At 36.3% G+C, this 13,243-nt stretch overlaps 1 protein-coding gene across 1 annotated transcript in view; it reads right to left on the bottom strand.

Moving 5' to 3' along the window:
• The window catches only part of ADGRB3 (adhesion G protein-coupled receptor B3), a gene marked incomplete at both ends in the record, with an annotated part of 462,480 nt that overhangs the window by 181,661 nt on the left and 267,576 nt on the right, over window positions 1-13,243 (bottom strand). The window contains 2 exons of the mRNA XM_082307720.1: window positions 1,493-1,536; window positions 9,107-9,209. Coding sequence (XP_082163846.1) covers window positions 1,493-1,536; window positions 9,107-9,209 — 147 coding nt within the window. The remainder of the gene's footprint in view (window positions 1-1,492; window positions 1,537-9,106; window positions 9,210-13,243) is intronic.

A 13,243-nucleotide genomic window follows, 5' to 3' on the forward strand; every position in this document is an offset into this window, starting at 1 on the left:
AACTGCTTTTGCCAAAGTTAGGATGCTCAAATTGTCACAGATAGCAATGGCAGTAGGATAGGTTTGATGACCTGGTTTGAGTAAACAGCTCACAGATCCAGAACTTTCTTCAAGGGTGGATGACAGGAAACTGTTAATCACTGATCAGTCTCCTGAGAAGCATGCCCAAAACCCATATAGAAAAATCTTCCCCTGCTGTTGGAGAAGTATTAAACCGACAAGATCAGTGGAGAAAGTATCATTTACCAAATGTGAACTTGCAATGCATGCAGATAGAGACGTGGGATAAGTGGCTAAAAAGGTCGCAAAACCCATTAGAGGTTACTGCTGGCTGTATGCCGATGATAAAAGCAAACACAGTTTTCATCTGAAAAGCACTTAATTTAAAATACCCATCTCAGCATAGACTACTGATTACTTAACCACCTTCAACTAAAAGCACACTACTTTTTGTTGGGTTTATTCCAAAATGCTTGCCAAATCCTGGTTATGCAAAAATTACCCAGTTTGGAAGAATATGAGCACAGCACAGCTCTGCAGGATTTGCAATGTGGATGAGGCTATTAATCCATCAAATCCAGTAGTATCTAGTATCATAACTAAAGTTTCTCCTTTCTATACTATAATGTTGTTTCTCAGCCATCAGTGTACGGATGTAAACCCAGGCTCAAGGATAAAAGCACTTACAAAATCACAGGCATACAATTTCTAATACTGTAGATGAGTCTGTAGTATAAGACAAACATAATATACCCGGACAAGAAGTATGGCATCGTCCTTAAAAAAAATAATATGGCAACGATATAGGGATACTTCTTGAATCACTTAATCTGTATTTAGGCAAAGTTGACCTTGAATTTAATGGAAGATTTACTGTGAAAGATTAATGCAGCAAATTATAACTGCATAAACTTGGAATTCTTTTTAAACCACACTGATTTTACTGCTCTACTTCTTTACAGCGACATTTTCTGTTTTGCTACAGAAGGGACACACTGAAAAAATTAACAGAAGACTGCTAGCAAGCTTTCACTATTTAGTACACAGTTATTATTTTATCAGACTAAAATGAAAATTTGCACCAACTAAAATGAAGATTGCTGTGGGTATCACACTTGAAAATGATATTTCTCCCTGCAGTAACAGAAATGGGAGCCTTCCTTAGTTATCTGCCTGATCGTTTACCCAATTGCTTGTTGCCCAGCAACTACCATCCAGGAACTACAGTTCTTAGACATCCTCATTTTAATCTTGAAAAAGCAGATTAAAATTACCATGTGAGTAATCTCTTCCTGGTGAGATATTGTATTATTTCAATTTACATAGCTGCAGAAGGGAAGTCAAGTGACTGGAGAATCCAGTACTTTCACTCTGTGGAACATTCATTTTCCCTGCCCTCGTACCAACCCATTTACTGACCAACTACTTAAATATTGTTAGGTACTTTGTAATATTTGAGCCATAGCAATAGAAGCAAACATCTGTCACTTACGTTCTTGAATCATCCCACAGCACACAGTAGGGATTCAATGTGCCCTAAGAAGAAAACAAACAAACCTATTAGTTACTGGTATACAGAAATATGTCACGCTTGACCTAAACATTTATTTGGGTCTCCTCCTACAAGATCGTGCTTATGCTCTGACGAATTGATGCCACTGAAATTGCAAAAGCTTAAGGTTAATTCTTACAAAGTATTTTAAAAGCACTTGAACCTCAAAGCAGATTATTTGCTGTATTCTCTCTTAGATAAGGTAAGCATAGAGTTGTCTATATGGTATATCCTAGTAGAATTGAAATATGAGATAAGAGTTAATCTGTTAAGAGACTCGACTTGACTGAACATTTCTGGGTATGTTTAGAAGCAGAACTTTAGGCCCCTAGGGAACTTGGATGTCAAAACCAGTAATGCCTTTAAAAATTTTAAGCATATGTTGGGCAAAATGTCTGGAGGCTGGGATTTCAGATGACCCCACATTCAATACCCAAGTCCTTTTGTCAATTAGGTCCTAAATCAGCAGAGATTTTTGCTCAAAATACTTTTTTCTTGAGCTTTACAATCCCAGCTCCAACCTCTTCGAAATCAGTGGAAGATTTCTGATTTGATTTAGAACAGGAAGGGAATCCAGGTTTATTACATATCATGAAGCTGTGGGTAATGTTTTGGGAAATTGAAATGACTTTATTATTACTCATGTTTATTTTGCTGCCTAGGAAGAGTTGAGACAAAATTAAAATTTAAGTTTTGTCCCTAATCTTGTAAATCTTCCTTTATCAAAACTCAGATTGACTTAGAAGTGCTTAACTGGCTAAAAACTGCAAAACTGTATTCCTGTTCATCATAAGCACTGGATATTTCCAGAAGTCAGAACTATATAAACAAATTAGATATAAGATATGGAATAAAAATATATTTTTAACAAAATCATAGGTGATTTGAAGAAACAGGTGGAATACACTATTCTTATGTCAACATTAGTATAGTTCTCTCATGAACAGTGTTGGTGCAGCAGATATAAAGATAGTTTCATATAGACAAAACGCACCTTGATATTTCATTCTGAAAAGTGTTTTATTTATAAAAAAAACCATGGCAGCCCGTGAAGTAAAAATCTATTAAATATTTAATTCTTCCATCCACCTCTTTGTCACAGATAAACAAGGTCCTTCTGAAGATGCTTGTGAGAGAGGCATTTAGGGAAATTTTGATCCTCTACTTCAGTATTTTGCTGACTGCACTGAATTTTATGAGTAGAATATAAATATTTAAAACCAACATATACTTATGGCACTTTATATTAACATAGCACTGTACAAACATAAATAAAGGATGTTCCATTCCCTGAAGTATTTATAATATAAAGAAGAGGAGAGGGAAGAGGGCACAGGACAAAGCACTGGATAAGACGCCCATTGAGATTCAGAGACCAGGTCCTGCATCATTAGCCAAAAGCTTTCAGATACATTGATAGAAGGGAATATAGAAGAGTAAGAATTAAGAACAATGGAATGACGGTGCGGAATTAACCTTTTTTTTAAATTTCATTTTATAAAGAGTATTAATTTGTATCCTAAGACTGGGTGAAGAAATTCTACTTGTAATCTGATATAGCTACATGCATATTAAAAAGTACTCCTATAGCTGAATTGTAATAAGACATTACATATCTAAGATCTGAAACCTGTCTTTCTAGCAGCAGATACCATACAGTTTATGCTCGCTATTCCCACAGTGCAAGTAGAAAGAATACAAAAATGCTTTCAGAAAAAATGTCTATTACAAAAAAATCTACAAAACAGAGGGAAATAAAAGCCTTTGCAGAAAGCTGAAACACAATAAAACTGCTGCTGTCAGATCACACGCTTCACTCTCTTTGAAATGTATTCAAATTAAAAAAAAGAAAAAAAGAGTATGTTTGGCCATTGCAGTCAGTAATGAGAGATTAAGCAGAAACATGGAAAGCAGGATAAATATTACTCCTATTCCTTGAGAAGGTCTTGTGTGAGGGTTTGCTCTGCCAGGCATGGCAGCTCACAAGGGCACAGCAGCCTTTCAGAACTTCTTCCTCTTTTGATATCCTGATCAAACACCCTTCAAGCACTGCAAGGACCACAAGAAGCCCGTCTTCCTATTTTCTTCTTCGTCCTTAACCTGTTGCTCCCTTTCTCACAGTCTTTCTGGGTCTGGCCTCCTGGCAATGTCTCCTTACACTGCTGTCGTTGAACTACCTCCAACAGCCGTCACTCTCTCTGAGGGCAGCAATCTTTCATCACAGCTCTTGCCAGTTAATTACTTAGCTGCAGCTAAGGAAGCAGCTACTGTGTCCATTAATGTTTACAACTGTTGCAGTATTGATTCATACACTACAGTACAGGACTTGGATATCTCAAAAATAGACATCTGTGTGTGAGTGTGTATGTATATATATCTCTGCCTGGCATATAAAACTGAACTTTTGAGATGGGATTGGCAACTTTGACAGCTATGCAGCACAATGCCAACTGTGCTTTGTAGCCAGGGTTTTCAGCCTCATTGAAAGCTTGATGTCCTATGCTACTGCTGGCTTGTTACTTTAGTGTCCCTGGAGTAAACTTCTGTGCTGTCAGAAGGCGAGAGTTCATATTCTCTCTGGAGCAAATAGGATTTTGTTTAAGTGGGTACAGTTTTAAAAGATTACTTCGGTGTCTCTTTAATCAAACTACTGGAAAAATGTGACCACATTCATCAACGTGTTCACAGTGCATAAGACCAAATATCATGTTCTCTAAATAATGCATTGCAAACCATATTCTCACTGTGGTCAACTGTCTGTTATATTTTAATTTACCTGGAAATCCAAATACCATGTTATACTCCAAACAGCACATGTAATTGGCATTTACACTTCCTCCACAAAATAATCTTCTGGTTTTATTAATAAACTGGCTAGTTTTGATATAAAATGAAGCAATGATGATAAATTTTGAATAAATGAATATTTAAAGGTTAATTTGAATTAAACATTAACTTATTAAATGATCACATTTGCCCATTTTTTTTCATAATCTCTTATCTACTTAATTTAGTGAGTGGATGGGGAGGTAAAAGAACAAATGTGTGGGTATACGCCTATATATTAGTAGGCATGCTCTAGAGGTTGTGTAAAAATTAGTCATTAAATCAATTTGGAAACAAAATGTTCTGAATAATGAACAGCATTTAAAGAACAAAGGATTGAAAAGAACCAAAATAACAACATGAAGAGTCAGTCAAAATAAATCAGATGAAAGAGAATGTCTGTATTTTATTTTCTGTTTAATAATTAATCTATTTAATTGACATAATGATTAATCTGTGAATTATTCATATATAATGTTCAAACACTAAAGATAAATTAATACTAGTTTTATCTTTCTGTATGTGACATATAAAGCTTGTTCTGTAGTAATATTTATAATTAAATAAATTCTTATTTTCAGCTAAGAAAATTATAGCAAAGAAGATTAGAATTAAGTTTGAAGGCAAGAAACACCCAAACCTACAAAATAATGTTTCTCTGCATCTAGAGCCTTAGTTCTTTAAACCAAAGTTCCATTATGGAGGCTAAGCCTCGAACACAAAAATCACCAAACATTTAAAGATATTAAAATTGTAGAACTGGTTTACATTCCCAGACCTTCTAGAGCAATATTTTGTCATTGTATCTGCCCATCCAACTCTTATATCCAGGTGGAACGAGATCCTATATAAATGTACTATGTACGTTAGTCCAATTTAAGGACTGGAAATTTGTTCCAAGCACTTAATAATTCTCTGGATTAAATTACAGGACAAAAACTGAGCCAAAGGAAAAAAAAAGTGGCTCTGACATCTATTGGCAAGGTTATTGTCTTTTTGCCTTGTCAAGACATGAGCTAATACAATACTTATTAATATTCTGTTGCTGAAAGGTTGACAAAGCAAGGTGACAATCAGTGTCTCTAAACTGACCTTTTGTAACAATGAAGTTTCATTTCATTTCCAAGATTTTGAAACTTGGCAAAAACTTGCTCTATAAATTACTCAAATGGATGGATTAAAAAAAAAAAAAAAAAAAGAAAAAAAAGGCTCTCTAAGAATTTTCTAGAATTTCAGCTCGTGGGGACAGCAGTTCAACCTTTTGTTAGTCTAGCCTTGCTTATGTTGTGCTGGCTTTAATAGCTTGGTTTGGCTTATAAGTATTTTCAATATTGACACGTTGCTTACTAGTATTTTTTTTTTTAATTTTTCAATTTGTTTTCTAGCATAAGTGACCAAAGTAATTACAATCTGTTTTTTTCCCCTACCTGCTACCCCACACTTTTGCAAGAAGTAATTCCAATTTCAACATATAGAAGTCATACTCCCATATTCCTTACCTACAACTCATGTAAGTAGCCCCACAATCATTGTTAAAATAATGGAAAAGAAAATCTAGCATTCAGAAATACCATAAATCTTCTTAATAGTGATCTTAGTAAGATCAAAACAAATATTTTATTTCAAAGGTAGGGTTTTTTCCCCGATATATAGGATTAATTTGTGGTCTACTTCAGCAAATTATTACATTTTTCATAGAATCATAGAATCATAGAATCGTTAAGATTGGAAAAGACCCTTAAGATCATCGAGTCCAACCGTTAACCTAGCACTGCCAAATCCATCACTAAACCTTGTCCCTAAGCGCCACATCTACCCGTCTTTTAAATACCTCCAGGGATGGAGACTCAACCACTTCCCTGGGCAGCCTCTTCCAATGCCTCACTACACTTTTGGTGAAGAAGTTTTTCCTAATATCCAACCTAAACCTCCCCTGGCGCAGCTTGAGGCCATTTCTTCTTGTCCTATTGCTTGTTAATTGGGAGAAGAGACCGACCCCCACCTCGCTACAACCTCCTTTCAGGTACCTGTAGAGAGCAATAAGGTCTCCCCTTAGCGAGCAGGAGCAGGAACAGGACTGGCCCCAACACTGAGCCCTGGGGAACACCACTTGTGACCGGCCGCCAACTGGATTTGACTCCATTCACCACCACTATCTAGGCTAGGCCGTCCAGCCAGTTTTTAATCCAGTGCAGAGTGCACTTATCCAAGCCTTTGAGCAACCAGCTTCTCTAGGAAAATGCTGTGGGAGACAGTGTCAAAAGCCTTACTAAAGTCCAACTAGACAATATGCACAGCCTTCCCCTCATCCACTAAGCGGGTCACCTTGTCATAGAAGGAGACCAGGTTAGTGAAGCAGGATCTCTTCTGACAGGAACAAAAGTTATGTTAAAGACTGATATTTTATCTTAATATATATGATGTATTGGGGCTGGTTCTGTTCAATATCTTTATCGATGATCTTGATGAGGGGATTGAGTGCACCCTCAGTAAGTTTGCAGATGACACCAAGCTGGGGGAAGTGTCCATCTGCTGGAGGGTAGGAAGGCCCTACAGAGGGACCTGGACAGGTTGGACTGTTGGGCTGGGGCCAACTGTATGAGATTCAACAAGGGTAAGTGCCGGGTCCTGCACTTTGGTCACAACAACCCCATGCAACGCTACAGACTTGGGGAAGAGTGGCTGGAAAGCTGCCCGGCGGAAAAGGACCTGGGGGTGGTGGTTGACAGCTGCCTGAACATGAGCCAGCAGTGTGCTCAGGTGGCCAAGAAGGCCAATGGCATCCTGGCCTGTATTAGGAATAGTGTGGCCAGCAGGACCAGGGAGGTGATCGTGCCCCTGTACTCGGCACTGGTGAGGCCGTACCTTGAGTACTGTGTTCAGTTTTGGGCCCCTCACTACAAGAAGGATATTGAGGTGCTGGAGCGTGTCCAAAGAAGGGCAACGAAGCTGGTGAAGGGTCTAGAGCACAAGTCTTCTGAGGAGCAGCTGAGGGAGCTGGGGTTGTTTAGTCTGGAGAAGAGGAGGCTGAGGGGAGACCTTATTGCTCTCTACAACTACCTGAAAGGAGGTTGTAGCAAGGTGGGGTTTGGTCTCTTCTCCCAGGTAGCAAGCAACAGCACAAGAGGAAATGGCCTCAAGTTGTGCCAGGGGAGATTTAGATTAGACATTAGGAAAAATTTCTTCACACAGAGAGAGTGGTTAGGCATTGGAACAGACTGCCCAGGGAAGTGGTGTAATCACAGTCCCTGGAAGTGTTAATAACATGTGGATGTGGTGCTTAGGGACATGGTTTAAAAATGGACCTGGCAGTTAGATTAACAGTTGGACTTGATGATCTTAAAGGTCTTTTCCAACCTAAATGATTCTATGATTCTATGATGTAACTTAGGTGGGAAAAAACCCAAACCAAACCAAAAAAACAAACCTACCCATGCTAAACCATCTTAAAATTAAATAGAGAACCATAAAACCCCAAATGTCCACAATTCTTCATCAGTAAACTTCAGTAATCAATCAGTAAACTGAGTTATATATACAATCAGTAAACTGAGTTAGCTCAGTTTATGTTCCTTTATTTCTTTCTTTTTTTCTTCTTGACTTTTCAGTAAATTTCACTGAGATGTTCTCTGTAATATCATTTTTCTGGGAATTGAATGGTGATTCATAATGACCATTGATGGCAAAATAGTCGGTTTCTTCTAACCTTGAGTAAAATGGAAATCAAAGATCTAGAGTTCAAACAGGATTTTTCATACCTTTGCCCAGAGACACTAACCCAAATTTGCTACAGATTGAAATATTTGGAACTCCTCCAGCTGAATTGTACCTACATGAGCACTTGGCCAATTGTTTATAACAAAAACTCACAGCTTTGCAGTCTTTTGCATAACAATGCTATTTACTAAAGCTCTAGTAACTATGTATCTTCTAGTTGTTTCTTTATGACTTTAAAGTAAACTCTAACTCTTAGTAACAGAAACAGACAGGTTATATGCCATGCCTTCACATAAATTACTCCCATGCTTGCTATTTAACATTTTTTCCCCAATATCATACATGACAAAAATTTCCCACAAAAGATGTATTTTGTTCTTCCTGTGGCTGCTGGGAGATTGCGGACAGCTGAAAGAAATATTGTTAATATTTTTCATATAGCTAGGCATGGAATCCCCTTTTTCAGATTTAAAACATTTTTAATGTGAGACCAAAGGCTGAAAATTATAGAATTAAAAATAATTGCACAAAAAATCTCAAACTTTTATTAGAATTGTAAGCTAAATTGGAACCAGAACATTTTTTCAAAGTCTGCTACAACAGGTCCGGTAAACACTGGCTTTGGAGTATAAAACAATGAAAGAAAAGAAGAAAAGGCCTGAAGAACTATGTAGCTTTATGACCTATGCAGGGAACAAAAGGTTAAGCATTCAGCATAATATTACATTTTCAATTGTATCCATCAAAGCAGTTAATGGAGAGTTTTTGGTAGAAATTGTTGTTTAAATGAAAACCTCAAAACTCATGCAACAACAATTAATTTTGTTTTGCATATATACATGCATGAAACAAGTACACATTCCTTTCAAAGTATGTTAGACTGTTCCTGGGCTTAAGTTTTAACAGTTAAACTGGGGTTTATTACCTGATATCTAAAACAACCCCACTTATTTCTCCCATATGATCTGATAAATACTTTTGGAAGAGCATATCAGTTATCCTTGTACTTACATTAGACAGATGGGCCAGTTCTATCTCCAGGAAAGAATCCGTAGTTTTGGGCTCAGGTCGTATAGTAACAACGATGATTTTTGAATTAACAACTGTAAAATTCCTGGAAAAAAAACCCATGTGAAAATGAAAGATTTAACTTCATATGAGGTTAAATGAGGCTTCTGATATTATGTTTAAAGAAGTATCTCATTGGTATTTTCTGTGACTAGCTGACAAATATTCAGGGAAAAAATCTATTTGTTTGGAAGTGGTGAAAACATTCACTCATTACCAACCATACCTGACACATTAAAGACTGAGGAGCAACAAGGGTGGCAGAAGTGCCATTCCTTAAGGTATGATTTACTAATTAGAAGGGTGTATTCTGCCAATGTTTGAATGCATATCATTTGCTTCTCTCAATGTAGACCTGCTAGTTATGTTTCATGAGAGAGAGTCATTTTTCTTCCAAAGTGCTGTGTTGGACTTTTTTCTGACTGTTAACTGGAAAACTCGTGAAGATGGATGAGTGCAATGGGAGACTCTACAGTTCTGTTGATTCTGTGCTCACGAAGAAAAACCTGTTTCCAATTTTTGAAAAATCATTGAATTTGGTATATGAGTGGGCAACTTCACCATCTAAATACTTTTTCAAATATAATCCATAGTTGTGCTTTGACTGAAATCCCACCAAAACCCATCAATTTTTTCTCATATATGTGATTAGATTTGGTCTTATGTTATTGTACCAGGTTACTCAAAATAATAATTTTCTGCTAATTTCTCTAATTCATCATCAATCTCTCTTTTCACATAAAATGTGGATCACTATGTTTTGTAGCTACTTTTCTAGGACAGACCTAATATTGCCAAGGTTATGCTAATACAGGCATAAAGACATGTTGACATGATGTTCATGTCTGAGATCCTTGCTTCTTATGACCCCATCAGGCTTGGAACAACCATCAGTTATCAGCCTGACTGTTTCTGATGATCATTACAGTATTTCCTTTGTACGTAATGCTGCTTTCAACATCTGCTGATTGCACATAAAAAACCACAAAACCTCACAGAAAGACATATTCACAGGTAGATGTTATCAGAGAAGAAACCAGACAGTTTAGATGTAATTATAATAGACAGTATAAATATTCTTTTGTTGTTGTTGTTTAATTGCTTATTTTCTCTAGGGAAATGGTATTTAGGAGAGGATTCCATTTTGCCGGATCATTGAAACAGGAATTGCCATGGCTACAGTAATAGAAACTTAACTCAGTAGGCACTTTACTCAGCACAAAGAATGAAATTATTCTTCTGGGGCAAGGTGTGAATTCTAGTCCAATTTTACTCAGCCAAATCATATAATGGAAGTGGCTTTCTATTTTACTTAATTTCTATTTCTTCCCTTTGGTTGCACCTTAAAGTCTCACACATTGTTGATGAAAACATATCTATCAGACTAACATTTAATGTTCGGCAAACTTTCAGTGCATTCTGTAGAGGAGGAGTAATGACGGTACCTTACTGTAGATGCAGTAGCTGAACATCTATAAATGTTCCCAAGTAATGCATCATTAAAAAAACAAACAAACAAAACTCCAAATAAATACAAAACTGATTTCTCTAACAGATCATGACGGGTGGAAATAGAGCTTACTAGCTATTAAAAGATTTTGTCCATTTTGGAAAGCTAATGTAAGCACTGATACTTAAGTACTTGATCACTGTCAGTCTTTGTGATTGGGAAATGTTTCCTTGCTGTATCTAATTTTGGTACAGTTCTGACGGTTCGAGGGTGAGATCCAAAAGAGCACTTAAGGTGCCTAGATTGTAACCTTGGTACATCAATTTTGCCTCAGTCTCATTAAAACCCTACCAATCCACTTACGCTCTCAAGAGCCCCTAGCAGACTGTTTCACCAGAAATTAAATTTATCTGGCTATATCACTGTTAAATGAAATCTGCACCACTCATTGCTGTCCTGCCTGGGTTGAGTTGTGTATCTCATATGTAACTGTTCAGACAGTCCCTGGAAGAATGTAATCTGGCAAGCATATTCTAAACTCACATAACATGTTAAGATGCCACTGAATTAAAGTTCAAAGCATTGTAGTCACAAGAATTTCCCTCAAAACCACTGGTGCAGTGCCATTGATATCTTTGTTGAAGATAATTTTTTAAACAACTTAGTGCTTAGAACATTTATTCAGGAATTTAAGTAATCAGCTTGTACAAAACATCCCGGGAGGTGGAATATGTGTGTTTCAGTCCCTGTCATATTGGGAATGACATAGAATGGGAATGACCTCTCTCACACTTCCTGGGCAAGTGCATTATGTTATAGATTTTTTATGACAGGTGGAGAGTGACTTCACCATTACCTCTTTCTCCTTCATAAAAAAAAAAAATCTAAAATTTATCTTTAACAAGAAATGAACTTGTACAGATGGTGCTCTGCTGACTGTCCAGAAAAATGCACACCAGGGTCAAATTTTGAAGTCAATTACTCAAAAAATATATTAAATTCCTTGGAACTATGGTTGAATAAATTCTTGAAGATTCAAGATAACAAAGTTTAATTGACGAAAGGCTCAAGAAGAGCTTCCAGAGCTGCTGTCCTAGTTTTTTTTCCGATCTGGATTCATAACAATATTAATAAAATTGAGTTATTTTACTAAAAGTTCTTTTTCTATCTGGGTATACATTTTGAGGGTATACTTTTCTATAAGGATATAGATATTGATTCTATGTGATATGAAATTCAGGTTTTGTTTTCTTTTTGGAATGACTATGTTGCTCAAGAAAAATGAACTTATGAATAAGGCATGTTGCTATCTCATGACAGCATGAAAGAAGTTATAGTTCAATGTGTAAATGTTGTATACATTACAGAAAAATTACGGATGCTATAGCAGTAATGCTATGCAGTAAAAGCCCACCTGAGGTACTCTGTCCTCAGTCTATCAAAATTGACCTAAGGATATTTAAGGGCCTTTTTGATTATATAGCGCCCGAAGGAGGGGGTTAGGAATGGTGTTTCAAATGGGGAAAGAGAACATTTCAGTGCAGGAAATTATAGCAGGAAAAGTATGGTGGTTTTTTAAGTGATGGGGAAAAAAGCTTGCTACAGCAAAATCATTGATTCTTTATTTGTTCTTATTTGTTAAAGGAAAAGTTAAAAACTATCTTACAGTATGGCAATATGCTATGTATTCCTTCAGAGTGCTCAGGAGAGGAATTATATATAATATCTTTTAGATGAGCATTACACTGAGAATCAATCTTCTGTGAACCTAACAATAACATAAATGTGCTCAGGGATGCAAGAGCTATGGAAATAATATTCAGTCTATACTGCTCAAAACATTCAATATTTCAATATATGATTTAAAAAAAAAAATCCATATGACATTATAAGAACAGTGCAATACAGCAAAGTATATTAGGAAATAGAATCAGATGAGGTTTATTTACTTGTGCATGGAGAAAAAAAATTATTCTATTTTTATATGGAAGAATAAAGTACTTTTCTTTTCCCTAGCCTTTTCTTTAAACAGTCCTGGCAAAATTCTTTGAATAATATACATGTACCACTAGGATTAAACACATTGTCCAAAAAGTTCTATATTAATGTAATTGCCACATTCTCATCTCACACTGTGTTTACAAGACTTGCTTTTAACAGACTCTATGCCAGTAAAAACAAGAAAAATCAAGCCCATATGGTAAAATGCAGCTAATTTTGGAGTTTGTGAAATATATTGTATAGGCTGTCCTAGATAATGAAATCCTCATTTTAGTCACAGAACACCTGTGATGTACCAGATGGGGATTCTGTGGTTAGGTGCTTTGAGAGATTTTCCCTAAAGATATACTGAGATATTTTTTATTTATTTGTTTGTTTATTTTAAACAAAGAAGTTCCTTGTGGTGATGCAGAAGCTTGCATACCTTTTAGTGCTGATATTAAGGAATGTATGGGAATGTATGTCACCTTTGTTCTTCTGAAAACTACAAAAAACAGGTGTCATACAATCAAATATTTACTTTATTCTCACCCTACCTCCTGTAAAGCCTGGGACTGAAATCACATGGGAAGTGGTAAAGCTTTCTGGATATTTAACTGCAGCCAGTAGAAATCTCCTCTTTTATCAGG

The sequence above is a fragment of the Platalea leucorodia genome (genome assembly GCF_965183815.1).
Source record: "Platalea leucorodia genome assembly, chromosome: 3".
NCBI classification, from domain to species: domain Eukaryota; kingdom Metazoa; phylum Chordata; class Aves; order Pelecaniformes; family Threskiornithidae; genus Platalea; species Platalea leucorodia.